This window comes from Convolutriloba macropyga, chromosome 4 (assembly GCF_964194025.1).
Source record: "Convolutriloba macropyga chromosome 4, txConMacr16.3, whole genome shotgun sequence".
NCBI classification, from domain to species: domain Eukaryota; kingdom Metazoa; phylum Xenacoelomorpha; order Acoela; family Convolutidae; genus Convolutriloba; species Convolutriloba macropyga.
The window spans coordinates 14,439,517-14,466,686 of record NC_134471.1 but is presented as its reverse complement, the minus strand read 5'-3'; the positions used below and the strand labels follow the sequence as shown (position 1 = coordinate 14,466,686).

General features: G+C 38.0%; 1 protein-coding gene and 1 pseudogene across 1 annotated transcript; both read left to right on the top strand.

Moving 5' to 3' along the window:
• Positions 1-2: 2 nt before the first annotated feature.
• Positions 3-1,379, top strand: LOC142337991 (short-chain dehydrogenase/reductase family 16C member 6 pseudogene; annotated as a pseudogene).
• Positions 1,380-4,895: 3,516 nt separating this feature from the next.
• Positions 4,896-11,296, top strand: LOC142337990 (short transient receptor potential channel 5-like). Its single transcript, XM_075387624.1, has 2 exons — positions 4,896-5,668; positions 9,597-11,296. Exons 1-2 carry the CDS (start codon positions 5,209-5,211, stop codon positions 11,294-11,296), a joined length of 2,160 nt encoding a protein of 719 aa, XP_075243739.1. The 5' UTR covers positions 4,896-5,208.
• Positions 11,297-27,170: the final 15,874 nt, after the last annotated feature.

Sequence of the window (27,170 nt, the reverse complement as noted above, 5' to 3'; positions counted from 1 at the left end):
TGTACGAATACTGTGTTTCTTTCGTGCGCTTATTTTACAAAGGTCCTGAAAAATCGATAAAAGATCAAGTTGTGCTCATAACTGGCGCTGGAAGTGGCTTAGGACGTCTCGTATCAATAAAACTTGCTAAAAAGGGCGCAAAAATTGTTGGATGGGACATTAACGAGGAGGGCTTAAGAGAAACCCAAACACTTATCAATTCAGAGTTTCCAGAATCGGAACAGGACAATGATCGATTCACGTTTGCAAAAGTTGACATCACGAATCGGCATCAAGTTTACGAAGAGGCAGAAAAGATAGGAAAGCCGGTGGACATTCTGATCAACAATGCTGGCATCGTGACCAGAAACAAGTTCATCGCTGACAAGGATGACGTTGGAATCATCAAGACATTCGAGGTCAACATCATTTCCCATTTTTGGACTTTAAAAGCGTTTTTACCCAAAATGATGGAGCAAAATAGAGGGCATATTGTTACGATTGCAAGCGTCGCGGGTTATGGGGGTTCAGCTCGACTTACAGACTACAATGCGAGCAAGTTCGCAGCTGTCGGGTTCCACGAGTCGATCGTTTTTGAGCTCCGAGAGCAGGGATTTACAGACACGATTCCTTGTACTATCGTGTGCCCGTATATCATTGACACTGGAATGTTTGCAGGTTGTGGGAAAAACAAAATCGACTTTCTTTTGCCCATTTTGCAGCCTGATTACGTTGCAAATAAAATCGTAGAGGGCATTTTGTACAACCAGAGAGAGGTCATTGTGCCCAAACTTTGCGGGGTGGTTGCGGCCACTAAGTTTTTGGTGCCAAATGAAGGCTGGATGAAACTGATAATTGGGCTGGGGGTTCTTCGGGTGTTCAGCACTTTGGTCGGTCGAAGCAAGGATGATAAAGATGATGATTAAATATGTTTGCTCATTCGATCCTATACCGAAGTTTTGAAACGTTCAGCTCATAGCCGATTTTCACTGACTTGTTGATTAATTGATTGCAAGATCACAAATCAGTTAGGATAAAATCAATTTTTGGTAGACGTACTTCGGTATAAGATTTAATTTGAAACAATATGAAAACTCTCGCGGGACAAAAGAAAAACTTACTAAACTTTTATGTTCAAAACTGGTTAAACTTGAATTCTTATTTTGAAAAATATAGAAAACTTGTTCACGGGTACTCGTTGATGATTTGATTTTATATTCATAGCAGAACAGATGCTCACTAATTCCATGAAACTATTTTTTTTATTGTTGAGATATTATTGAGAATAATATTGTTGAGATAAATTTCGTCTTTGGTCTTAATTTAGGTACACATATTCAACAAACTTACAATATCAGCTGACGAGTAATTAAATCCTTTTAAAAAGTGCTGAAAACTTTCTTACGTTTTTATCAACAACAATATAGATGCTTCAAAGGATCATTTTTAAAAATGAAAATGAGAAAATTGTCGACAAAAATAGTGGCAAACATTTTTATGATGTGTTTTTGATTGCCAGAAAAACAATTTTTTTTAAAAAAAAAAGGCATTTTGCTCAATTAAACGCTTCCTAAAAAATGCAGTTGAAGCCTTTGTTTATCTCCTGGGATTTGGAAGTTACTTTGTTCAAATCAGTTTGCTTTGAAACCTTTATGAAAAATTCTTAATAAAAATAATAGCTTGCAGAAAAAAGCAATTTAAAGGAGATTCGAATCGATTCATTTAAGAAAGATAAAAATTGTTTGATACAGAACAAAAAAACACTGCTTTCACATCCAAATATTTTTTTTATATTTGGTTTATATATGTAACAATTATCAAAATTCGGTAAAGCTTTACCTTGTGCAGCGCATTCTACAAAAGCAAGCTCTTCACAATTTTGTTTTAAATTGTTTCTCACTATAGTTGTGTCTGATATTTTCAGATTCCAGTTTTCAATAAAACTGTCCCTTGCTACACTGCTTTTAATGAATATAAAACACATACTGAAAAGTTTCGTTTCCGCAATTATAATTGAGATAACTTTCGCCTTTCGTCTAAGTTTAGGTATATATGAGAGGAAAAATTGCTTTTTCAGCTAACGATAAAACGAACTACATCAAAAAATTTATGTCCGTTTTAAAAAACAAAACTTAATAACAAAGTCAAACTAGCGTCAGATAAAACTGAAAGTAAACAAAATAACTTGTAATTCACCAGAAAAAATGGCCATTCAACACTTCATAATAAAGCTTGGCAAAAATTCGACAAAAAATAACAGAATTTTGAAAGTTAGAAAATTCGCTGAATTTTTTTTAAAAAAAAAACAATTAATTTCAAAGTAATGAAAACCATTAGGAATCAACAAAAATATCCCATAGGTTTAAAATTACCAATGTTTCTATAGAAGGGAATTAAGAACTCTTGGTATTCAATTTTTTATGCAGTTACATAAAGAACAACAAACAGACAACAAACTGAAAATCAATAAAAACTTGCCAGAAAATGCTTTGGAAGCCGTAAAGCCATAATTTGCCCCCAAAATATGTTCAATTTTACCTTCGTCGAACACGGATAATGTATTATGTGGCCGACCTTTATTGAAAATAAGCAACAATAAGATAAAAAATGCCAAATTATGTAATACTTGTTTTTTTTTGGAAAAAAATTTAATTCCAAAGACATAAAAGCCATTAATTACAAAATAAAAAACTTGAATAAGTTCGTCCATTCTTCCAAAAGAAGTCATTGAGACCTGCAATTATCAGGAATATGTCTTACCTCTACAAAAAGAACGTCAAATATGACAAAAATCAAAAATTCATTTTGTTTTTTCTTTGTGAAAAAACCATGTCGAAGCCAGTAAAGTCATAACGAAATCTTTAAAAACATTAGAATTTGTGACACCAATTCCTTTTGACACCTTCCCTCCACAAAAAAATGTCATCTTTAACCATTAATTAACGAGACCAGGTAACAAACGGACAATAAAGGAACAAAATTGCGAAGTTGAAATGTTTTTTTTCCATTTTGAAAAAACACTTGTTTTCAAAGTCATGGAAGCCATTATCTATCTTCTAATATCAGAACATCGGCTCATCTACCCTTCCAGAAAAAGCAAATCAAACCGGGGATTTGTACAGGAAATTAAATACGACTAAAAAGACAAAGTAAAAACGACAGTTAAAGACAAAATTAAAAATTACAATCAAATTCTTAGAGAAAGTAGTGTCGAAGACGTTAAAACCGTAATCTAAATCTTTAAGGATTTTAATATTATCAATTGTGCCTTATTTTGAACGCGAAAAACGTGATATATGTACTGACAATAACGTGATAATTTGACAAAATTAGAAAACTTGAAAAATGGGCAAATACTTAAAAATTTAAAAAAAATTGTGGAATCTACTAGTATCAAAGCCAGAACACCATAACTAAAGGCGTAAAACCGCAATAAAGACTAAATTTGAATTCAGCAGAAAGAAGGAGCACTCTTTGATTGCTGACACTGAGCTATAAGTTGACCAAATTAGGAGAAAAATGGAGGCAAAGTTCAATAAGCCATTTTTCATTTAAATATCAAATATTTTAAAAGCCAAAGCGACTATAAGCTTTCAAGCAATCATTTAGATAAATTAGTTTCGAGCTAATTAGGAAGCGAATAGGACCTATGACTAGTGAGCTTTGGTTTGAAATGTTCTGTTAATTATATAATATAAAAAAGATCAATTTTTTTTTAAAAAAAACCGACTGACGACAATCCGAATTTTTTTCGGATTGTAACGGTCCAGGATTGGTACATAATTAGTCCTGCTAATGCAGATTGACCTTTAGGAAAATTTAATTTTTGGAATGTCATTGATATTGATATTTTCTTAGATAATCAACAAATAAAGTTAGCAAACAACGGCAAAGTTTTATTTACACTGCACTCTCAACGGGAGTTCAAGTGGAATTAGCCCATTTTTCAGTCTACAAAATTTGTGTTAGTGGTGTTTGGGTGTGCACTTCCTGCAAAGTTAATCATAGTGGACTAAAAACACAAAACTTATTTCGTGCTGTTTTTGATGGAAAAAGTCTGAATTTTGTGAAATTTTTAGCCGGAATTTGTCACAAAAAAAATTCAATGAAAATAGCCGACAATATATTTTGTCTTTAAACGTAAAATCAACAACATTTTTTTGAAATTTTTTCAAAAAATTTTATCAAAATTGGCGAAATTTTAGTCAAAAATTCCGAAAAAAGGTGAATGAAATCAACGGAATTCACTCTATTTTCTCGAAAGTTTAAACCCCGATATCTCCCTGTCAAAAATGAAAATCAAAAAAAAAAATTAATTCCATATTCTACGCTGGACAAACTTTCTAATGATACCAGTCTCAACTCTCTACGATGAATATATCGATCGGCCAAAATTGACTGAACAAAAAAACCCATTTGAGTTTATAGTTCCTCCCCCCCCCCCCCCCCTCAAGAGGGGTCGGAACAATAAAATTTGTGCAATTAAAAAATTTGTATATTGAGTTCATCATATATGATTATATATGTTAATTTTCATGTTTTGCCGAGAAGTTCGTTTAAGATTTATAGCTATTAAGTTCTCAAGCTGTCAATTATAAAGTGAACGGCCGGACATTTCAAGTATGTGAGTTTTTTTAATAAAGCTATTAGAACTTAAAGTCAAAATGAGAACATATGTTTTATAACAAAAAAATAGTCACTTTCTAAAACTTGTAGAAAATTGGTTTGGCGTTTGAGATGATTTCTGATTTGTACAAACTAAAAAAAACTTAAAACTATCTTTTCGAACAATTTTTTTTGTATTTTGCTTATGAATGTAATAAGTAGAAAGCTATGAATGTAATCAAACTAAGCAACTTAATTGATAAATGATCATAAAAATTTTTGCAGTTATATCAAAAATGACAGAAAGCGAGTCACCGATCTTTTTTCAACGCTTCAAAAGATTGGAACTATTATGTAGAGCGAAAATCAGTTCACGATTGAGCATAATAATTGCGGTCATTTCCAATTGCTTTAAAGAAACCAATAGTAAAATTCATTAAATTTGTGACCTCTTTAAGCATTACCAAAATCTCAAATTTTCTCGAAACAAGAAACTCTGATTTTGAACTCCAGGCAACGGAATCGTTTTTCGAGAAAAAAAGATTAATTTAAATAATAAAAACAGAATACTTAAATTTACAAATTTTGCAAACTTGGTAAGGCAAATTGATTTTTTGGAAAAAAATGCCTGCTACAAAACGAGACTACATGCCTGATAATAGCGACCTAGACCCTGAAGCGATGGTCAAACGTCTCCAAGGTGAAATGACGGCTTGTTTGCACTCCAGTAACCCGAGAGACCAGCTTGAACAAGTTCTGAAAAAAGCAGAAATTTTATGCGAAATGTTTGATTTACACTTTCGAGATGATGAGGGGTTCACGTTGCTAGGCAACGCGGTTCGATGGCATGCAATAGATGTCGTGAAGTTTCTGATCGAAGAGAAAAAATTCAAAGTTAAAGAGGAGTTACTGATTGCAGTCGAAATGGATTACAAAGACTGCGTTGAATATCTGATCAGCGTAAAGCCGGTGTTGCTGGATCGGAAGGTTTTAGCTGGAACAACTTGTCGTCCAGGGATGACTCCAGTTATGATGGCATCTCTGACTGAAAATGAATCAATGCTCAAGTTGCTCTTCGCAAAAGGTTCCGAATCTGTTTCCTTATTTTTTCCTTGTTTCCCCAAAGATTGCTCATATAATTGAGACACTTCGGTAGACCTCGACCACGTAATCATACCCAGTGATAGGAAACACTTAGTCATGTCAAGCACGACCTTGATAACTTTGGCAAAACTTGAAATATCTGCCAAGATGCTGATGGGCAAAAATTTCTTGCAACGCCTTGGCAAAATCTTGACAAGATTACCAAAAAAATTGTTAAAAAATTTCTTGGCGCAACACAAACGTTTGTTTTTTTTCTAAAATCGAAACCAGATATTTAATGTGCTCTGCAACTCCAGAATTGGACGCAGTCTTGCGTGACATTGTAAATTCAGGTAAAAACATCTACAAACCAAGCCCGAGAATAAATGCAAAATTATGTAAGAAAAAAACAGAATTTTTGCAACCACTAATCTCAACTAAATTTGCAATAATTGCGTTCAATCTAAAGAAGTTTCATATTTCAATCAGTTCTCGTTTCAACATTTGAAAAGTTCCCGAAGAAACCAATTATTAGCTTCAGATGAACACTAAAGAAATCTGAAAATAGGCAGTTATCTGCTCTACAATCAAGGTATAAAAATTGCGATCGTTATTTTTCTCGCTACTGCTACTTTATAAATGGTGAAGAAACTGTATTACAATCATAGACAAAACAATTTCGTACATTAAAACACACGTGCAGATTTTAGGATGCCAAAATCTACAGAGGCAAAAGTTAATCAACCAGATAGATCTTTTCTGGTCGTGCCCACACGTACCAAACGTTTATAGAGAACGAGAAAAAGTTCAGATCAATTTTGGTTTTCAGTACTGATTCAGAATGATTCAGAATCAACTCCGAGCGTCTCTGATTCAGGCAGAAATTCAGAATCTACTTTCTATGAAACTCTCTGAATCAGAGTAGAACTCAGAATGAACGTTTCTGAACTAGCTCTGATTGTATAGGGTGCACGCAGTACTTTATGTACGTTACAGAGCACGTGCCATTACATAGTTATTCATAGTTGAACAATAAATTATACACAAATTGACACGTGTGTCTGGGGTTGTAAACTATATGCAACCACTCAGCTGGGGGACACAAACGAAAAATATACAACCAGATGTAAATAGATTGACGACAACTATAATGAGCTTTTGGCTCTCTCAAATTCACAAGTTGCGTGCTTTGAGTAAGGTTACGCGGATCTATGCTCTCCCCCCCCCCCATTCTTAGTGGGCAGATAACTGTTAGCCCCCATGACGCTCGTGCTATTTTTTACATTAGTAGCATGCACTATAACAACACGAAATTTGTAATTAGAGTACATAAAATACACTTGAAGGCATATAAAGAAAAGATCTGAATTCACAAATGCCGAAGGCATTTCAAAAATCGAAATTTATTCGGATAGGTTTTTCAATATGGACGGCAGTATAGTTCCCGATGAGCTCAAGTAGTGCGTGCAACTCAACTTATGCAGCTGTTTCAATCGGAACATGATTTAATATAAAACTATACAGTTTGCCATCAAGGAGCTTCTCGGTTTCAAATAAGATTTGAATTGAATACCCTCTAGATGCCGATCAAAATAGGGCAAAATGTCTCTTTCACCGCTCAAACGAGGTTCTTTTCGCGTATGTAAAATGTGGTTCAATAGCTTTAGCTCAATTTAATCAGCATTTTATGCAGCTTTTTCGCGAAATTAAGCTAGCACATTGCATAAGATCTCTGCTTCACTGCCCTAAAGTTATTTTTTGTTGTGCAACTGGATTGATGTAAGTTTTCTATATTGTGCCATGGCACTTCATCAAGAATTGTTTTTATTTCGATTAGAAGTGTTAGAGTAAACGCAAGGAAAAAGAGAACTTGCCATATCAATATTTTAACCAATAATTTTTCTCCATTGGATCTCTTAATTCAATTAGTTATCGAGTTTCGGCCTTTTCTGTCGAAACGGAAAATTTCAAAAGTTTTTGACACTATTATATTCATTAGGTTTGGGAATTTGATCTTGCAAAGTGGTGTTCAGTCTCTCTTAAGAGGCATTTGATTTGAATTTGATCTTTCCCTTGACAATTACGAGAAACTCTCCGTCAATAAGATCAGAGTTGTCAAGGTTCATTGGGTAGAAACCAACCTTTAAATTAGAATGATCGCGTCATTTTTTCAAGAAATATCAGTAGACTAGTCTATCTTTGTCTTTTGCCTATATATTAGGAATTAGGAGGAACCAACTTATTTTTTTCACCTGTTTGGTGGTCGTTCCATCAATGGCTTTTTAGAGGCCACCAGTTAACCGAATTAGCCGAGTTTTCATAATTAATTTGATAAAATTTTTGTGCGCTATTCATTTTCTCAGCCCAACAAATTATTGTTTCAAAAACAGAATAACCAAGGTAATATTAGCACTAGGAAAATAACAGCCTTTTCATCTATAAAATTGTTTTTTAAAATACTTTGATCATTTTTGTTGTTTTTCTCTTCACATAGATTCATAGATGTTGTCAAGTTGTTTTCATTGCTTCAATTTGACTTTATTCAATTACCAAAACGCAGCATGTGTTCAGCACCACAGGCTACACATTTATTACAGACTCATTTCTTTTTTTCCAAACACAGTTGTTTGTCTAATTCTTTGTTAAGGAACTTGGTTCCTTTTTTTGGGACAGTTCCACAGATCTCTTATATTATAACTTTTCCAGTAATGTTTTGGTGTCTCATTTCAGTATGCTATGAGCGTGAACTATGTGAGGAACGTGAAGCATCATTGATTATGATTTTTGATCTGATTTCAGAGTCAAGAGGAAGATCGAATTACTTTTTTGTTTCTTCACTTGCTATACAGATGGAGAAATTTGTTGTTTTCCTTGCTTGATACATTTTTTTAAATTTTTTTAAATTAAAAAACATACTCTCGATTGTTTTTAACTTTACTTTTTGGCCTAATTTTCTCTTAAAATAGCGATCAATGGCCGTTTACAAAATGACTTGATTGTTTTTTTCTAATTGCTCTTCTGAGATTTAGAAATTTAAAAGGTTTCCAATTAAAACGCTCGAATCGATACAGAAGTGTTGCAATTGTGGTTTTAGGTTATGTTGTTAAATGTTACAAGTTGCAACGTTGAAATTGTTAAGTGATCAATCTAACTATTTCTTTATTGGGGCCTTATATGCTCAATTATATTAAATACTTTACTCTGGTAGTGATGGGAGTTTTTTTTACTGTGACTTGTGTTTTTTTGCTTTATTATACGTAGTACAATAAAAAAGTTCTCATTTGAGAAAAAAAGCCCTTAAATGAGTTTTAGATTCTTGTCAGCAATTGGCAGTTTAAATAAAAAAAAGAAAAGTGGAAAATAGGAGCTTTCATATCTGATTTTTTTCGGCACAGAAAAACAACAATTGAGCCGTTACAAAGACAGCAAAAGTTTCTCTTGAGAATTATCTTTCCTAAAGAAAAATGTAAAGAAGTTATAAGCTTAACAAGTTGAAACAAAACAGAAACCATTTTCGAATCACATCTTTACGAACTATCAAACTTATTAGCGTCAGTTTTTAGACAGAATCATCAAAGTGAAATAGTAAAATACTTTATCACACAAAATGAATTGGAAAAGTAACTTTCAGGTACTCAACTTTGTTTCTGTTTCATATGAAAGATTAAGTGTTGTTTTTTTGGGGGTGGGGCTGTATATTCTTATTGGGCTGTATACAAAAAAACAGGCTGTATATTCTTATTGTGCTCGCTCAGATTTGGTGCTGTAGACTTCATAAATGATTGTCACATTTTTCAAAATTTGTTGAAGCAATCTGAAAACAATTTATTATTTTCGGCTGCCATAAGCTTCACAAAAAATGAGAAAAAACATTTTTTGAAGTCATTTTTCCGCATTAGCGACCAAGAATCTAAGGAAACGATTTCAAGGAGCCAAACCATTGCAAATTCCAAACTATGATCCACGAGAAATGAACAATATAATACGCTTTGATGCAATTTATCGCACTCTTTTGGCCATTTCAAAACCCATGTACTTGTGCGTCATGAACGAAGACCCTGTAATGATGGCATTTAAAATCGCAGAAACGTGTGAACAAATGGCGTCAACTTTAACAGTCGCAAAAGATGAGCTTTTGGCGATCAAGTCTAGATGCGAAAAGTTTGCGGCTGACTTTATAAAACACGCTTCGACGTTTGAAGATCTCGAGTTAATTCTGAGCCAGATGACAACTGAAAATGAAAATATTGTAGCGCCTGGATATCCTTTCGAAAGGTTGAAATACGCAATGATTAACAATCACATGGATTTTGTCGCTAACAGAAGTGTCCAAAAATTGCTCAAGAAAAAATTCTACCAAGGTCCGATCGCTCTCAACGATTTCGAAGGCGCTAATATGGTGAAAAAGTCGCTGTACATTTCAGCCCTGATAATGCTAACCCCAATATGGTTGTTTCTTTACACTTTTTACCCCTCAAGTGATTCTCCAACTGGTAAATTTGTAAACAACTGGATGAATATGCCGATAATGCGATTCATAGTCAACGCTGCTATTTACCTCATTGTTTGTATAATGGTAATAAACAGTGGAATGAACACCGAAATTTTCCCTCTGGATAAATGGCCAGTACTTGCAGCTGAGCGGCTCTGCTGGTTCGAATACTCCCAATTTGGAAAATTTGATTGCATCCAGAACAATTTACAACTTACGCATGAACAAAAAGAACAATTTCGCGACCCCGACAAGTATGACATATACGTAAAAGAATTAGCGTTTGAGCTGTTTAAAGAAACTTTTACCAATAAAACATCAGTTTTAGCTACTGATATTATCACTATGATTTGGTTATGTGGCAATGTCTACCAGGAATCGGCCATTATCTGGACAGACGGGGTTTCTCATTATTTTTCAGACTGGGTAAATTTGCTAAACTTCCTCTTAAATCTTTGCTTCTTGAGCGCGCTGTCATTGCGATACAGTTTTATCGTAAGTAGAGGATATTCACCAATACAAATTTTCGGCGGAGAAATTTACCATCCATTGCAAGTTTCTAGCGCGCTAAAAGCGCTCGGACTCCTGCTACTTCTGTACAAATTATACAAATATCTGAGAGTTACTCAAATTATAGGCCGGCAGCAAGTTCTGCTAGTCGAAGCGTTCAAAGCTTCGTTGAGCTTGCTGATCCAGTTTTTTATCATGGCTGTGGCCTTTTCGGTTGCGTCTAATGGTGTAATCTGGCACACTTATCGTGACTACATCAAAAATTGTGAAAAGTTACCCGACGGTTCCTTCTCGACAAAAGTTGACGTCAAAATTCCATGTCCGACCAATTTAGTAGACTCAAGTTTGGACGAATTGATCAAATACCAAAACTTCCTGAAGGTTTCCGAGACGTACTTTTTGGGCATTTTTAGTGCGCAGGCTTATATTTTGGACATTTTCCCCTCGTACGAGAACGCACAGGAATGGACAGGTACCTTAATGTATTCTAGTTATGTTTTCTTTATGATAATTATAAGGTTGAACATACTGACCTCTTTAGTTATTTTTTCCGTTATGAATTCAACGAGAACCGAATCGGAACAGTTTAAGGGAATTGTTTCCTTGTATTTTTCCCAGGGCAATTAAACGTGAAATATCTGGATAACATCTCGTCTAGAGATTACTGGATTCAAATCTTGCAAGATATAAATCTTGGCTGCAAAAAATACACTAATGTTTACAGAAATCATTAAGATAATTAGGAAGCTGGAAGATATTTGTACTCATTTCAAGTAGAAAGATCTTATCCAGATCGCATTGAGATTTACCAAACTTTATCATAACTAACGACGAATTTTCTTACAGTTTTGTTTCTTAAACACCACGGTTATTACTTTGAATAGATTTAAGTTTTATCAAAAGAATCAAAATTTTAATGTCTTAACAATGCGTGTCAAAGTTTGTTTCCGTTGCATTGACGCAACTAGATTATGAAAGATTAGGGCAAATAGATTAAAAAGAGTTTTTTTCACGCGGCGAAGGAAACAGTACCCAATTCCAGTTTGGTCGCGCAAATTTGATGTACATGTTCATACAAGGATCGGATCCTTTACCTTCGCCTTTCAACCTAGTCCCAAGTGTATACAGAATCACAGCATGGAAAAATTCCCGAAATAACACCAATTCTAAAATGTTCTCAGAAGCCGACCTACTAAAAGTGAACAAAATGCGAAATCTGATCAAAAGCTTCAAACTCAATTATCTTCGGGAGGCAAAATTAGCTCGGCTATCAACTGACCTGGGAACGGCACAATTTGGAAAAATGGGGAGCAAAATCAGCGCTCACGTTGCGCACGTGAACAGTTCTGTTTTGTCTGTGCATAAACGAACGCGTGATCTGTTTGAAAATAAAGACAATGGAGGGTTGATAGGCAGTATGGTCTTCGGCAGCGACGAAGACAAAGAGGAAAATAAAAATATTTTCACCAAAAAGTTCAAAGAGTTTAAAAATCGGAGAAGCAATCAATTTGCACAAGTGGACAGCGGCGAAGAACCTGCTGGAGGTTCAACATCAATGCTAGCTTCATTCTTTGGGTCTTTCCAATTTTAACCCTAAATTGACATAACCCTATGGTATATTCCCTCCTCGGTTACCGTTTGCATATCGTGCGGAGAGTATAGTTTCGAGTGGGGGGTAGGTTATAATTGAAGAGACAATATGTTTCATTCGGTTGCGCAAAAAAAACCTCACGGAAAAAACCCCCACCTCTTTTTAGGTAGCAATTCCCCACGGAAATAAAACCCAACATGCCTCACCGGCCCGTGGGATTTGATATGAAACTATCACAACCGAACAAATTCTAACGACCGAAATTCAATTTTAAAATGGGTTTTTTTCCGTGGGGGTTTATTCTGTGGGGTTTATTTTCCCTGGGGGTTATTCCCTATCTAAAGTTAAGTGGGTTTTTTCTCTGGGGGTTTATTTCATAGACCTGTTTCATTACGAAAGATTTTAACATAGTTTGCACTTATGTTGTTAAAAGAACTCAAAATAGTTTTTACCCATATTTAGTATTACGAGAAATGCACAATTGAAATATTTGTACAGAATATTGCGCAAATAATGCTTCACAAAATTTAAGTTCTCATGATCTTGGATTCCTTTTTAAAATTGTTTCATTTTTAAGTTTTCGGTATTTCGGTAGAAATTGATAAATAAGAATCAAAACTATGATGTTGACGGACCGGAAGACATTTTTTAGAATTCTATTTTTCAGATCAAATGAAAGAACCAAATCACCACACTGATGAAAATGTTATGGGAATGAGCTGAATTGGACACATTTGTTTTGGAAATTAGCGGTGATGGAGCGGAAGATTAAAAAAAAACAAATGGGGCAGCAAAAAACACAAACAATTAGTAGAATGAAATAAAAATCGATAGTGATATATATATATATATATATATATATATATATATAAATATATATATTAATATATATATATATATATATATATATATATCTATGTATATATATATATATATATATATATATATATATATATATATATATGTATATGTATATGTATATATATATATATATATATATATATATATATATATATATATATATATATATAGAAAACACTATGCATTGAGATTGCAGAACATTTACTCAAGCTTTCAAAATCTTGTCAAATTTCTTGTAATGTTTTTTGTCAAAAATTTTCCAAAATGAGACTTTTTAGCTCTTCAATTAATCCTTTTTTCAGTCCTTTGTTCGATCCAAATAGGATGAAGTCATAGATTTTTGGTTCCATGGGATAGTGTTTAAAAAACAATAAAATATCAGTTGGCTCTTTTCCTGGAAATTGTTGTTAAATTAGCTCTTTTTTTATTTTTTAATCTTTCAGTTAAACTTCGCTGCTATTTTGTCGTATTTTTTTTTTACTTTTCCGGTCCTTCTGATTTGTTCTCTCCCTTTCCACACACACAAATGGGAGCTCGAATTACATTTAATAGCTTTTCTGTTTCACGTTTTTTGAGATTTCCAAATTCTGTTAGCAATGGTTCACATTTCTTCAAAAAGTTAATGCTACCTGAGGCAGTTTCAGTTTCACTTGCGGGATAACTTGGATCCTATGTCAAAAAAAGCGGCTCGGATTTTTTTTTATTGAAATTTAATTTTTTTTTAAATGTTGATTTCTGTGGTTATCTTACTCCCAGCTATTGAGATTTTTTTTTTGCAAAATATCCGCCTTCCTGGTTTTAAATTTTCCTTCTACTGGCGTTAAATACGAATACGGGATCTTACACTTTGACATCTGAGACCCAACTGTTGAATAAAAACAGTTCAGAGCTAAGTCAACTGCTACTGAGATAACAGTTGAAGTCTAGTGATGGTGAAATATGAACAGTTCCTAGCAGCTTCCTCACCAAAGCAAGCCTGAAAAAACTCTCATTTCTTACACATGAAACAGCCAGAAGAAACACAAACTCCTTTGGCAGATGTTTAGAGACGTTTGCGGAACAGCGTTTCGAAATTGCAAACAATATTTCCGCTAAGAAAGAAAGTAATTTTTTGAAACAAAAAAATTGAATGTTCTTTTGCCAACAATTGAGCCCCAAAAATAGTTTTTGAGCATGATTGCATCAACGCTTGACATTTTTGATCCAAAATTAGCTTGAAACCACTCCAAGTTTCGCCCAAGAAACCATTTACAATTTGCAAACAAAAATTTTGATTAACAGCAATATATATAGCTGTCAGCAGTCCTCTTTGTCTCTTCCAGGCCTAAGTTGGAGTAATGAGACACAGTTCTGATTAAAAAGATTCTATAGTTGCTCCACGCATAAGAATCAAGTTTTGATTATAAGTTGACATTTAAAGTTCATTTCATCTGTCAAATGACTGTTTTGAAGTTATCGCGCTCTTTCTCGTAGTTTTGTTGGATTGTCAACTGAGTTTTTGTATTTGTTTTCCTGCTGTAACCTCTGTAAGTTATCTTCTGCTGGTTTATCCATTAAGATTGTGTCGAGTACTATTTTTTCCCGGGTTGGAACGACGAAATTTAGTTGTATTCTCCAATTTTTTAACAACGAATTCTGATTTTTGTTAACCCTAGAAGGGTTCGATTGAAAGGGGCGTATTAAGGGAAACTCTAATGTTTGCTGTTGGTTGCAACATGCATCTCACGCCAATTTGGAATTGCTATTACTGGTTCAATAACAAGTATCTTGTGAAAAAAGATTTTCTGGATTAGTTAAATGAGTTTCATTGAATGGTTGAAATTGTCTCGCACAAGCAAACAAAATAAAATCAAATGTATTTCGGAACTAGATCCGACTAGTCTGCTTTTCGGGGTCAAAAATATTGTTTGCTTTGCTACATGAGATTTAAAAAAAACATCAATTGAAATTCTTATTGACACTAAAAGTTTGAAACATAATTGAATAATGGAAACATAAACTGAAATCAGAGTCATGATTAAATCAAATCAGGATTTAATCAAAACTGTAAACAAGATAAATGTAAGAGTGAAAACAGTATGATGAATTAACGAGAACAGACTATGAATCTTTTTACAGGAAGTTAACACGAAACAAGCCTTAACAAAAAAGAAAATCTGCATAAAAGTTAACATTAAAATAAAATTTTTCTATGTTACATCAATTAAAATGTGATTTTTATTTGAATTAGAAAGATGGTACTAACTTGTGTACCACAATAAAAATGTAGATGCTTTTCCGTTAATATTTGATTTAGCTGCCTCTTTTATGAAAATTAGGCGCCTTTTAATTGTTTATATTAGCCCTTCTGCTTAGACAATCGCTATATAATCGTGTTTTGGCGCAGCAATTGTTTCTATGATAACCTGTATAGAAAACGCTTTCACTTGCTGCCAATTTTACAACTTGCTTGATCTAGACTGACGGAACGCGGACTGCAGCTCCAAAAGGTTTAATTTTATAGAAGTTTATGGACATTTATTGCCTTTGCGCTAGCAAAAATTGGAGCTGTTGGGAATCTTGAATAATGGTCAATGCTTGTAAGAAAGTACATTTCTTAGTTTTTTTCATTATAAGTAGGGCCAGCAAAATTGATTTGTTTTCCTTTTACGAAAGTTTGGGTAAATTAAGTGGTCCTCATTTAGGATGTGGAATAACATTTTTAAAATATTTACAGATTTTTTCCCAGGGATAGTGTTACTGAGTAAATAAAAGAGCAGCGAGAAAACTAAGCGACGAATTTAAAGCGCTATTTAAACAAAGCGAGAATTTAAAGCGAGAAAGGATTACGTAATTTCTTAACCATTTAAATGCACACGAAATACGTTCTATTTGGCATAGAAAGCTCGGAAAAAGTTCGTTAAACATAATTTTCGTTGAGCCTACTAATATACTGAATCGATTGCGCTCTTTTTAGGCCTAATATTTTTATGTTTCGAAAACGTATCGGTGACCAATCTGAGTCGAAAATCGGCTCAGACAAAATACATGCTAGCAAATACAGCTAGATTTGCCGGGCTGTTTAGATGTGCTTTTTCGCCTTCTTGATGTTACGATATAGTTGACGATCTCGATCAATTTAGACTGACTATATATATACATCTCAACGAGTTGAATAAAAGTTCCGATAGACTGTATTCATCAGCTTTATTTCTGGTGCCACGCCCTTATTTGATATATCACTTTCGCGCTTTCACTAAAGTGTTTTGATCAAAATTGAATATTGAATTTCGACGTCATGTGTACACGTTACTGAACATAGATCACCGTTATAATCCGGCAGTTATTACGATTTATTCTGACGACTAGATGGCAGTACATATTTGCTAGTTCGGCATAGTTTCTTTAACAACAAAATTATCCAGCCTTATGATATCTTCAAAACTAAAAGGATATCTTCAAAACGAGAATTACTGCTAAAAGATTTCTCGCGATTGTTTTCGCGATTGATGAACCGTTTTAGTTTGAAACCAGAGCAGAGTTTATTTCAAAAAGATGTTCGGGGTCTAATACACGAAAATCGCTTTCAAACAGATGATAGCAGGAACCACTACCCCACCAATGTTATGGTCCACATAACAGTGTAACAACTAAGAGCACATAACCCCTGGTTACAGAAGAGACCTGGTGGAGATCAGATCACAAAACAAACTTTACCCTAATTTGGACAATGAGTGGAGCCCTGATCAGATTTTGAAGTAGTCACAAGTATAACACAACTGCTCATAGTGAAGGAACAACGGAACTTCAAAAAAAAACTGTAAGACTCCTCCAAGAAAAGTTTCTCATCTTGAGAAAAAAAAAATTCTGATTGTTGCATTAAATTGATTATTTATCCGGCAAATCTAGTAACCCCCCTATTTTTTTTGGTGTCATTTCCTCTAATACAATTTTTTCAATTCTCCTGGTCACCGATAACCTACCCCTTATAATTTTTTGAGTTTAAAAACATCAATTTTGAAAATTTTTGGCAAAATATGCGATAATTGTTTTATTGCGTTATATCTTAAAGAATTTGATTTAAGAAACCTATAAACGTCTTAAATCACGCGAAGCAAAAAAAAAAGTTTGAAAAAATTGACCAGATTTGAAAAAAAGGAAAAAATTTATCTGATCATTCTAGCATACTTATATAGTAGTTAGATAGATTAAAACGTTGTAAAAAACAAGTTTGGTCAAGTATTTCAAACTTCTCAAAAAAATCAGTCAACTGATTTTTTTCACAATAAGCGCTTATTCTTGGTACCTCGTGAAAATCGTGCATTTAACGTCAAGGTTCGGAGTTTGAGCAAAGCTCAAATCAATTATGTTGTAAAAACATTATATGGTTTTCATATTAGCTGCAAGTTCACTTCATCACGCCATAAAAACTTTGCCTCAAGCGTTACAAGACCAATATAAAAAAGGAATTTACGCATTACCGGGTCTGAGTTTTAATCCTAACGCTTTCAAAGTCCGAAAAACCGCGCAATTTCAATTGAGTCACTTCTTCCGTGATAAAAAGAGGCTAGTTATATGGCATGATGTGGTGAACAATTCATTGTCCCGTCATCGCAGTAACAACAATAAGCCTTTAACACCTTCGCAGCTTAATGAAGTGCTTGAAAAGTATCAGGAGCGCATAGAAGCTATAGTGTATTGCCCCAGAGAGGGAACTCCTGATATTTACAATCAGCTCAAGCGTAGTACTCTAGTTACCATCCATTTAGTGAAAGACATTGTGTCTAAACGTAAACAGAAAGATCTTAGTTTACTTAAAGAGTACAGAGCATTACACCAAAGGCCTGCGCTTGAGCTGAAAACACTCACTATAGTCTTAGCTCATAAGAACAACCTCCGGTCCTTGATAACACGCTCCCGACCGAAGAAACTTTCAAAGCGCCGTCGTAAAACGCTTCGCACCCGTCATGCGTTCGAGGAGGCGGAACTCACACAAGCCTTTGATAACCTGAATGTCACTTAGTCTTGCGCTGTTTTGGGAGTCTACCCGCTGACTGGCGGTGTGACTTAGTTAACTCACGAGTTACGGGTTAGTTTGTGGTTGGTTCTCTCCGATAGCGCTTTACTAAACGTTTCGCTCTCCCCATTCTTCGAGTTTTTCACTACCTCCGTTTTCCGCAGGTTATCTGGTTTCATTTTCCGCTTCCGTCCTTTTGTTTCCTTGTCACTTTGTTTCCTTCTATCCCCCGTTTATCTGTTGTATGATGTAGTATGTTGAGTTTCTGCTGTAGTAAAATTTCTCTTTGCTAGTATGCTGGTTTGTTGTGTAGTCTCATTCCTTGCTAGGGTGTGACTTAAGTTCATTCTGGAGTTACGGCTGGTTTTTTCGTGACTTTCACCACACTGGTTTGCTAGCAACTTGTTGTAGCTTTATTAATTTTTGTAGTATGCACTTTTGTTGTCTGGGTAGGGTGGTTTGCTAGGGTGTGACTTAAGTTTGTTCTGGAGTTACGGCTAGTAAAGTTCCTGACCTTTTCGATTTTTGGTTATACTACATTGTTGCCGTAAATTGTTTCATGTTTGATGTTTTGATGCCGTTGATAAAGCCCCCATAATGTTTTATGCTAGTTTACCTGGCAGTAGCTCCTCTCCTTCTTTCTAGGGTGTGACTTAAGTTTATTCTGGAGTTACGGCTAGCTTGTTTGGTTGAGTTTGTTGCTGTGGTCTGTTAGCATCGATCTTCCCGCCTCCTCGCTTGTGGTTTCCGCACCGCCCGTGCAAGTTTTCCCGTTTCGTCGCGCGCCATCCGCCCGACGTTTCCGCCCCTTCCGTGCCGTTTTCCCGTTTCGTCGCGCGCCATCCACCCGACGTTTCCGCCCCGCCCGTGCCATTTTCACGCTTCGTCGCGCGCTTTTCGCCCGACGCTCCCGTTTGTCCGTCCGGTTTCCCGTTGCGTCGTGCGTTACTCGTTCGGCGTCTCTTCCCGTCCGTCCCGTCTCCCGTTCTGCCCCTTTTCGCGCTTCCTGCGCACCGTTCTTTCTTTCTTTCGCCGGGTACTATTGTACTCGACGAACATCTTTGCTCTTTGGCGGTTTGCTAGCCAAACCGTCACACTAGGGTTCGGTATAACCCCTTTGTGTTGTGCTGTTGCATGTGTGTGTACTTTATATTAGTACCAAATTAAACTTGTGGTTCCTGTTTTTCTTAAGATCATGACAACTTTGCAGGACAAATTCAACAAACTTTATAGTGCGAGGGCAAAATTAGAGGCTGAACTTAATAACATCTATGGTGAAATTAACAATGCTGTTGATAAGCAAGACAGGAAAGTTAAGATCGAACGTCTGATTGTGAAGTGCAAAGATGCCTTTATTAGAGTAGTTGATAAAAATGAAGAGCTCTTTGATCTGGCACAAAAGACTGAAAATCCAGATGCTGCCTGTAAGAACCTTGAAAAATGGTTAGAGACTGTAACAAAGAAAACTGATGAGTTCATGCTGCTGCTCGAGGGTATATCAATTCGGTCCATGACAAAGAGACAGCAGAGCAGTATACCTCTCACCATTCAAAATCAAGTTCACATATGACTTCCTCAAAAAGATCAAGTCAGCGTCAACGAGACTTAGAACTATCAAGACTCAAAAGGGAGGAACTTGAGAAACAACATGAAGCAAAGCTTCGCATTGCTAGACAGCATCTCGAAATTGAAAAACAAACGAAATTGCGGGAATTGGAAATTGAGCAGCTTGAGGAGGATCATCGCAAGGAAGTAGCTGCTGCAGCACTTGAGGAAATTGAGTTGATGACAAAATCATCAGCAGACGGGTCTGGTACAGGCAAAATGAGCGGGCTCTTTACGGAAAGAAGTTCAGTCAAGAGCAAGAAACTTGTTCAAGATTGGATTAATTCGTCACCGGCCGGGAACATGGCAGATGTTGCAAACGAACCGAGTTTGCACTTTTCTGGTTCCATCGCCCAATCCAACCAAGCAATTGTCCAACGACCTTCTTCAGCTCAACTTCCAAACTCACACTTCAATCTCAATACACATAGTCAAGTTGAGGCCAACATCAACCTCCCTGTCCAAGAACCAAGTAGTAGAACCAATGTAACCAATGATGCACATGTTGCAAACAACATCATGCAAGAGCAGCAACAGCCTCAATATACGCCTCCATCACCAATAAACTTTGGTATGCCAACTCAACTAAACGCCCCAAACACAGCCCGACAACTGTCTCAAGCAACAATGCACTTCGATGGTTTGCAGTTAGATCATCAATTCCCTCGCAGATCGAGCATGCCGGGACAGTTGAATTTAGTCAGCCCTCCGCATTCACCACCTTTTAATACAATCGTTAATGCTCCTCTAGCCCCTAATCCGCCACAAGCACACATAAATGTACCAGCCCCACCATCCCCCGTTCTAAACCTCGCACCACCGCATTTCCCGTTAATCCCACCAGCATTCCGCTTTCCTCCCTCGCCGCCACAAGCACTACCACTACAAGCCACTAACCCCGTGGCGAATGATGTCAATCTGTTACCCCATTCTCCGCCTGCACCATTCGTTTCCTTCGCAAACGTTTTTGTACCTCAATTAATTCATCCACCACCCCCACAAAAGAGCTTTCAGCCCCAAAGTTTTGTCCCCATAACCCACGCACCTCCTGCTCCTCCAGATCCAAATGTCTGGCGTTTTCCAGCAGCAGTCCCATCTAATGCAGTACCACTTGTACGAACACCCGCAAACTTATACACCGTACAACCGGCCCCGTTAATCAACCCTCATATATCTACATCGCACCGCTCCTCTCATGTACAAGCAGCAGCAGGCGCTCAAAATTACGTAACATCAGACTTCATGCAAGCGAATCCATTTAGTTCTTCCACAGGTACCGCCCGCACCTTTGTCACTCCGATCATTCCGCCAACGTATGGAGCTACCGTTCCGAACCCGTTGTGTTGGGGTGGCCCGCCGCATCCCACAACTTCGGCTCCTTCTTTGGACTCTGCGGATTTGATAAAGCAGTTGGCGGAGGCAATTACTTGTAGGAAGAACGATCCACTGCCCGAGTGGAAGTTGTCACAGTACAATGGTGATCCCCTGCAGTGGCACGAATGGTTCAGACAATTTAAAAGCGCCATAGACGCACAGTCCTTGACTGATGACGTCAAGTTAACATACTTAAAAACTCTTGTAACTGGAAAAGCTAAAACCGCCATCGCTGAGTTCGCATACTGCGGTGTAATGTATAAGGACGCACTTAGGACACTCGAACGTAAATTTGGCCAACCACAGGCAGTAGTCAGTGCACACTTAGAAAAACTCAGCTCTTTTCCACCACTAAAGATGCACAATAGTGATAACATCATAAACTATTCTGCAACAATTTCAAGTCTTTTTGGGGTCTTTAAATCACTTTCATATGACGCAGACCTTAAGAGTGCCTCACTTCTCAACACGGCTGTGCAAAAATTGCCGCCCAATCTGAAAGAGTCTTGGTCACTCTTCACCGTGAAGAAACATTGGGTTAAGCCAACACTCCTCGACTTCAACGATTGGTTGAAGGAGAAGGCCGAGGCACATGATTTAATGAAACAAACTTCGTCGAAAGCAAGAACTGAGGATAACACCAACTCAGTAGTAAAGACCAAAGTTGCCTGAAGAACTTTTGCTGCTAATACACAAACTAAGGGCATTCAGAGACCAGCCTCAACATCGGCAACGCCTGCAACCCCTCGCTGCATTGTGTGTAAAGGTATCCACCGCATCTGGGAGTGTAGGGTATTTAAAGAAAAGTCTCCCACTCAGCGAGCAAAGGTAGTGGCTGAAGCAAAACTGTGTTTCTCATGTTTGAGAGAAAAGCATATGTTCAGGCAATGCCCAAACCCCAGGAAATGCAGGAAGGACGGTTGCAACAGCTCCCATAATACTCTTCTCCATGGAGCTGAGAGGGTTTATCCATCAAAATCCCCTTCAAAAAACAACAATAACTCTAATGCTGGCGCAAATCAAAGTAAACTTTCTAGTGTCCAATCATCGAGTAAGACCACTACTTTGTCATCTGTGAGCAATGTGAAAGGCCTCCTTCAGGTGACTGAATTACAGTTGAAGAGCTCCTCCGGTAAAGATACCACGGCTTTAGTTTTGTGTGATACCACTTGCAGTAACTCTTGGGTGTCCAATGATCTTGCAAATAGACTTGGTTTGCACGGTACAGCATTGAACCTAACAGTCAAGGGTATAAATACTGAGGAGGTTGTAGACACTAAGTTAGTTGAACTAATTGTAACACCACGCGACAACCAAGCATTTGAACCGTTTAAAGTAAGCCCTTACGTAAAGGAAGATTTAAATGTAGGCGCCGATGTCATCAACATTAAAGCACTTCAGGAAACATACCCGCACCTAGCAGTCCTAGACCCAGTTACATATTGCTATGGAAACATCGAGATGATACTTGGACAGGATGTGTATCATGCCATCCGCCCGTTAGAGTACTTCGCTGCCGACGAGAAGTCCTCGCCCTTCGCTGTTCGCTTGCCCATAGGTTGGGTTCTAAGCGGCCCTCTTCCGTCGTCTTCAGGTTTAGTCTCGACTTGTTTCAAAGCTAATATGGAGCAGGATTCTGAACTCGCTAGTCAGGTAAAATCTTGGTACGACATGGAGTCGTACGGCGCACTTAAGCAAGTAGACCCACGATCCGCCTCGGATAAGCGTGCGCATGAAATTCTTGAAAACACCACCGTGCATAATGGAAAAAGGTACGATGTAGGAATGCTATGGGCCGAAGATAACATCAAATTGCCCAACAATTATTTCTCAGCGCTTGTTCAATTAAAATCTTTGGAAAAGCGGCTTACGAAAGACCAGACTTTAAGGGAAAAGTACTCGAATACCATCAAAGAGGACTTAGACAAAGGCTACGTAGTAAGGGTCAAAGATGCTCATAAGGTGGAAAGTCGCTCGGAACGAGAGTGGTACCTACCACACCACCCCGTTGTTAACCCGAACAAGCCTGGCAAGGTTCGTAGGGTACTAAACGGAGCAGCAAAATTCCATGGCGCATCTCTTAATAAGTCATTACTCACCGGACCTGACCTACTGCAAAACCTAATCTATGTACTCCTACGGTTCAGACAACATCCATTTGCCGTATCCGCCGACATCGAGGGAATGTTCCTCCAAGTTGGAGTGTGGCCATGTGATCAACCATCATTGCGCTTTTTGTGGCGGGAGGACCCCACATCAAATGTTGTGGTACACCAGTATACGCGCCACATCTTTGGGGCAAAAGATTCGCCCACCTGCGCCAACTACGCACTTCAGCGCACGGCACGCGATAATGCTAAGGTGTACCCAGAAGCTGCGAAAGCCGTCCTTGAGAACTTCTACATGGACGATTACTTGGACTCTGTGGAATCCCCCGAGAGGGCCCTCATTAGGTCGAAGGAATTGGTAAATCTTCTCCATCTAGGTGGGTTCAAGCTTACTAAATTTGTAAGCATTGTACCAGATCTGGCTGACCGAATTGATGGGTCTGCTCAATCCACTGAACCTAAGGTCATCGTTTCATCCAAGGAGGAATCAATGCACGTGCTTGGGCTTAAGTGGGATCACATCAACGATACCCTGGTTGTGAGCAGGGGTACTAACAGCACCATCACGAAAAGTTTAACACAGCGCTTGGTCTTAAGTCTTGTGTCAAAGGTCTACGACCCAATTGGTCTTGTCGCACCGTTTACTGTTGGTGCTCGGTTAGTCTTGAAAGACATTTGGCGTGTCAATGGACAAAGTTGGGATGACGAGTTACCTAAAGACACAGTTGACAGATTCCTTGCCTGGTGTGTTGAACTGCCGCGGTTGGCTGAGATCACTATACCGAGAAGTTACTTTTCAGGACCATTCCAACATCTTGAACTCCACATGTTTGGTAATAGCTCGCAAGACGTATTCAGTGCAGTAGGATTTCTTAGGGCTCAAGTAACTTGCTCCTCCGGGAAGATTATAACAGAGCTGGCGTTTGTCTTGGGCAAGGCCCGTGTTGCACCTATGAAGGTAATGACAGTTCCTAAGTTGGAATTACAAGCCGCTCTCCTCGCTGCCCGTTTAAAAAGGGAAATCTGTCGAGCATTAACGGTTACTGTGGATAAAGTCTTTATGTGGACAGATAGTACCATCGTCTTGCAGTGGATAAACTCAACAAACAAACACCCCATCTTCATTGCAAATCGTGTTAGTGAAATCCTGGAGAACACCAGCGTTGACCAATGGAACCACGTCGCCACTTGTGATAATCCGGCCGATGCTGGGACGCGTGGCATGTCCGCTGAAATTTTGCAATCAAGTAGCTGGGTGAGGAGTCCTGACTTCTTGAGAACTAAGCAATTCCCTTTTGTGCCAAATACTGACGTCGTCGATAACATCAAACTCGGCGTTGTAACAAAGGAACAAGATGATGACTCCATCTCATCTTTAGCCGCATCCGTAACCAAGCCCCCTAAGGAACAGAGTATGAATCTAATCCCGTTTGATAAGTTCAGTTCTTATCAAAAACTACTTCGTGTCACCGCATATGTGCTCCGTCTTTTACCATCTCATGAAAGTTACCGTACCGTAGACGGCAGCATAGCCGACCCTGTTGAGCTTGACGAAGCCTAGCGTCATCTCCAGTACTTGGTTCAAGGAGAGTTCTTTAATACTGAAAGAAAGGATATTCTTGACAACAAATCCGTTAAGAAGAGCAGCCGCATTGCTCAGTTTACTCCGTTTATTGGGCCTCATGGTCTCATCCGTTCTTCTGGTCGACTCCGACGGCTAGTGGAAATTGACTTTGACACTAAGCATCCTATCGTGCTGGATGCGCGTCATACTTTTGTTAAACTGTTTCTGCGGCATACTCATTTGAAAAACCATCACCAGGGCATCGATTACTTACGGTCAAAGGTACAGGAACGTTATGCCATCCTTAAACTACGTTCCACACTGCGTTCCATCAAATCAAACTGCGTCTTGTGTAGAAAGTTCCGTGCAGCAACCATTCAACCTATCATGGCAGACCTCCCAAAGGAGAGACTCGCATACCAGTCTCCTCCCTTTACCAACACCGGGGTTGATTACTTCGGCCCATTCTACGTCACCGTTCGTCGGACTACCGAGAAGAGGTGGGGATTTCTCTTCACTTGTCTCACTACTCGTGCTGTCCATGTTGAAGTTGTCCCGTCCATGGACACTAGTTCTTGTGTAATGGGAGTGGAGCGGTTCGTCTCCCGTCGGGGTAGTCCTGCTATGATTTGGTCGGATAATGGTACGAACTTCATTGGAGCGGAGAAAGAGCTCCGTGAATGTGTGGAAAAATGGAATACGCTTAACATCGCTGCCGATCTTGCACATAAGGGCATTAAGTGGAGGTTCAATCCGCCCAGTGCGCCACACCAAGGTGGCATCTGGGAGAGGTTAGTTCGTAGTTTTAAAAGAGTACTGTACACTCTCCTCGGTACGCTTCGCCTCACAGATGAGGTGTTGAACACTACTTTTTGTCTAGTCGAATACGCACTAAACTCACGTCCCTTAACGCCCGTAAGCGCCGACCCGTCTGACCTAGGCGCAATAACACCTAATCTTTTTCTACTCGGTAACCAAGCAACCAGAATTCCGTCTATCGTTGGCGTCGACGAGTTCGATCATCGTAAGCGATACGCCCGTGCACAGTCATACGCCAATGCAATTTGGGCACGTTGGCGCAAGGAGTATGTACCTGCGTTGAACCGTAGATCTAAGTGGCAGACGCCTGATCTAAGAGCAGCACCTCAAGGTCGGTGACTTAGTTTGGATCGTTGAAGAAAGCAACCCTAGGGGTTACTATCCAACCGCTCGGATTGAGGAACTTCGGTACGGCTCCGACAGCGTCGCCCGCTCCGCCGTCTTGCGCACGTCATCCGGATCGCTCGTCCGCCCACTCGTTAAGCTTGAACCAGTCCTCCCAAAATTTTCTCCCGAGCCGGAGGATGTTACTGAGTAAATAAAAGAGCAGCGAGAAAACTAAGCGACGAATTTAAAGCGCTATTTAAACAAAGCGAGAATTTAAAGCGAGAAAGGATTACGTAATTTCTTAGCCATTTAAATGCACACGAAATACGTTCTATTTGGCATAGAAAGCTCGGAAAAAGTTCGTTAAACATAATTTTCGTTGAGCCTACTAATATACTGAATCGATTGCGCTCTTTTTAGGCTTAATATTTTTATGTTTCGAAAACGTATCGGTGACCAATCTGAGTCGAAAATTGGCTCAGACAAAATACCTGCTAGCAAATACAGCTAGATTTGCCGGGCTGTTTAGATGTGCTTTTTCGCCTTCTTGATGTTACGATATAGTTGACGATCTCGATCAATGTAGACTGACTATATATATACATCTCAACGAGTTGAATAAAAGTTCCGATAGACTGTATTCATCAGCTTTAGATAGCATTCGGGGCTTTTGTGAGCACGCATTAACTGCTAGATCTGCAATTCACCAGCTCACAGGATGTGTGCTATGGATTAACTCCTCGTAGGCAGCGATTGTTTCTCTGATAACCTATATACAAAATGCTGTTGTTTGATGTCCAATTTTACATCGTGCTTCATCTAGACTGAGAGAATGCGGATTACGGTTTCAAAAAAATAATTTTATAGAGCTTAATGGACATTAAACGCTTTTGCCCCATCAAAAATTTAAGCTGTTGTGAAATTTGAGTAATGGTTAATGCATGTAAGGAAGTACGTTTCATAGTATTTCGCATTATAAATAGGGTGAGCAAAATCGATTTGTGTTTCTTCATTCAAATGTTTGGATAACTCAAGTGGTTCCCATTTAGGATGTGGAATAATAGATTTCAGGTTTTTACATATTTTTAGTCAAGGATGGCATTGGGCGCCACGCCTGACCTGCCAGATTTACACTTCACCAACTCACAGGATGTGTGCCATGGATTAACTCCTAGTAGGCCGCCATGATAAATTGGAGAGGGCTATCTTGTCATCCAGTCAGAGACATCAGGCCTTTACATGTAGATTCTAAAAAA

Bases quoted from the DNA above. Each gene is read 5' to 3' on its own strand.
- LOC142337990 (XM_075387624.1), top strand. From the start codon at position 5,209: ATGCCTGCTACAAAACGAGACTACATGCCTGATAATAGCGACCTAGAC. The intron at 5,669-9,596 runs GTTCCGAATCTG...AACGATTTCAAG, and splicing joins CAAGTTGCTCTTCGCAAAAG to GAGCCAAACCATTGCAAATT.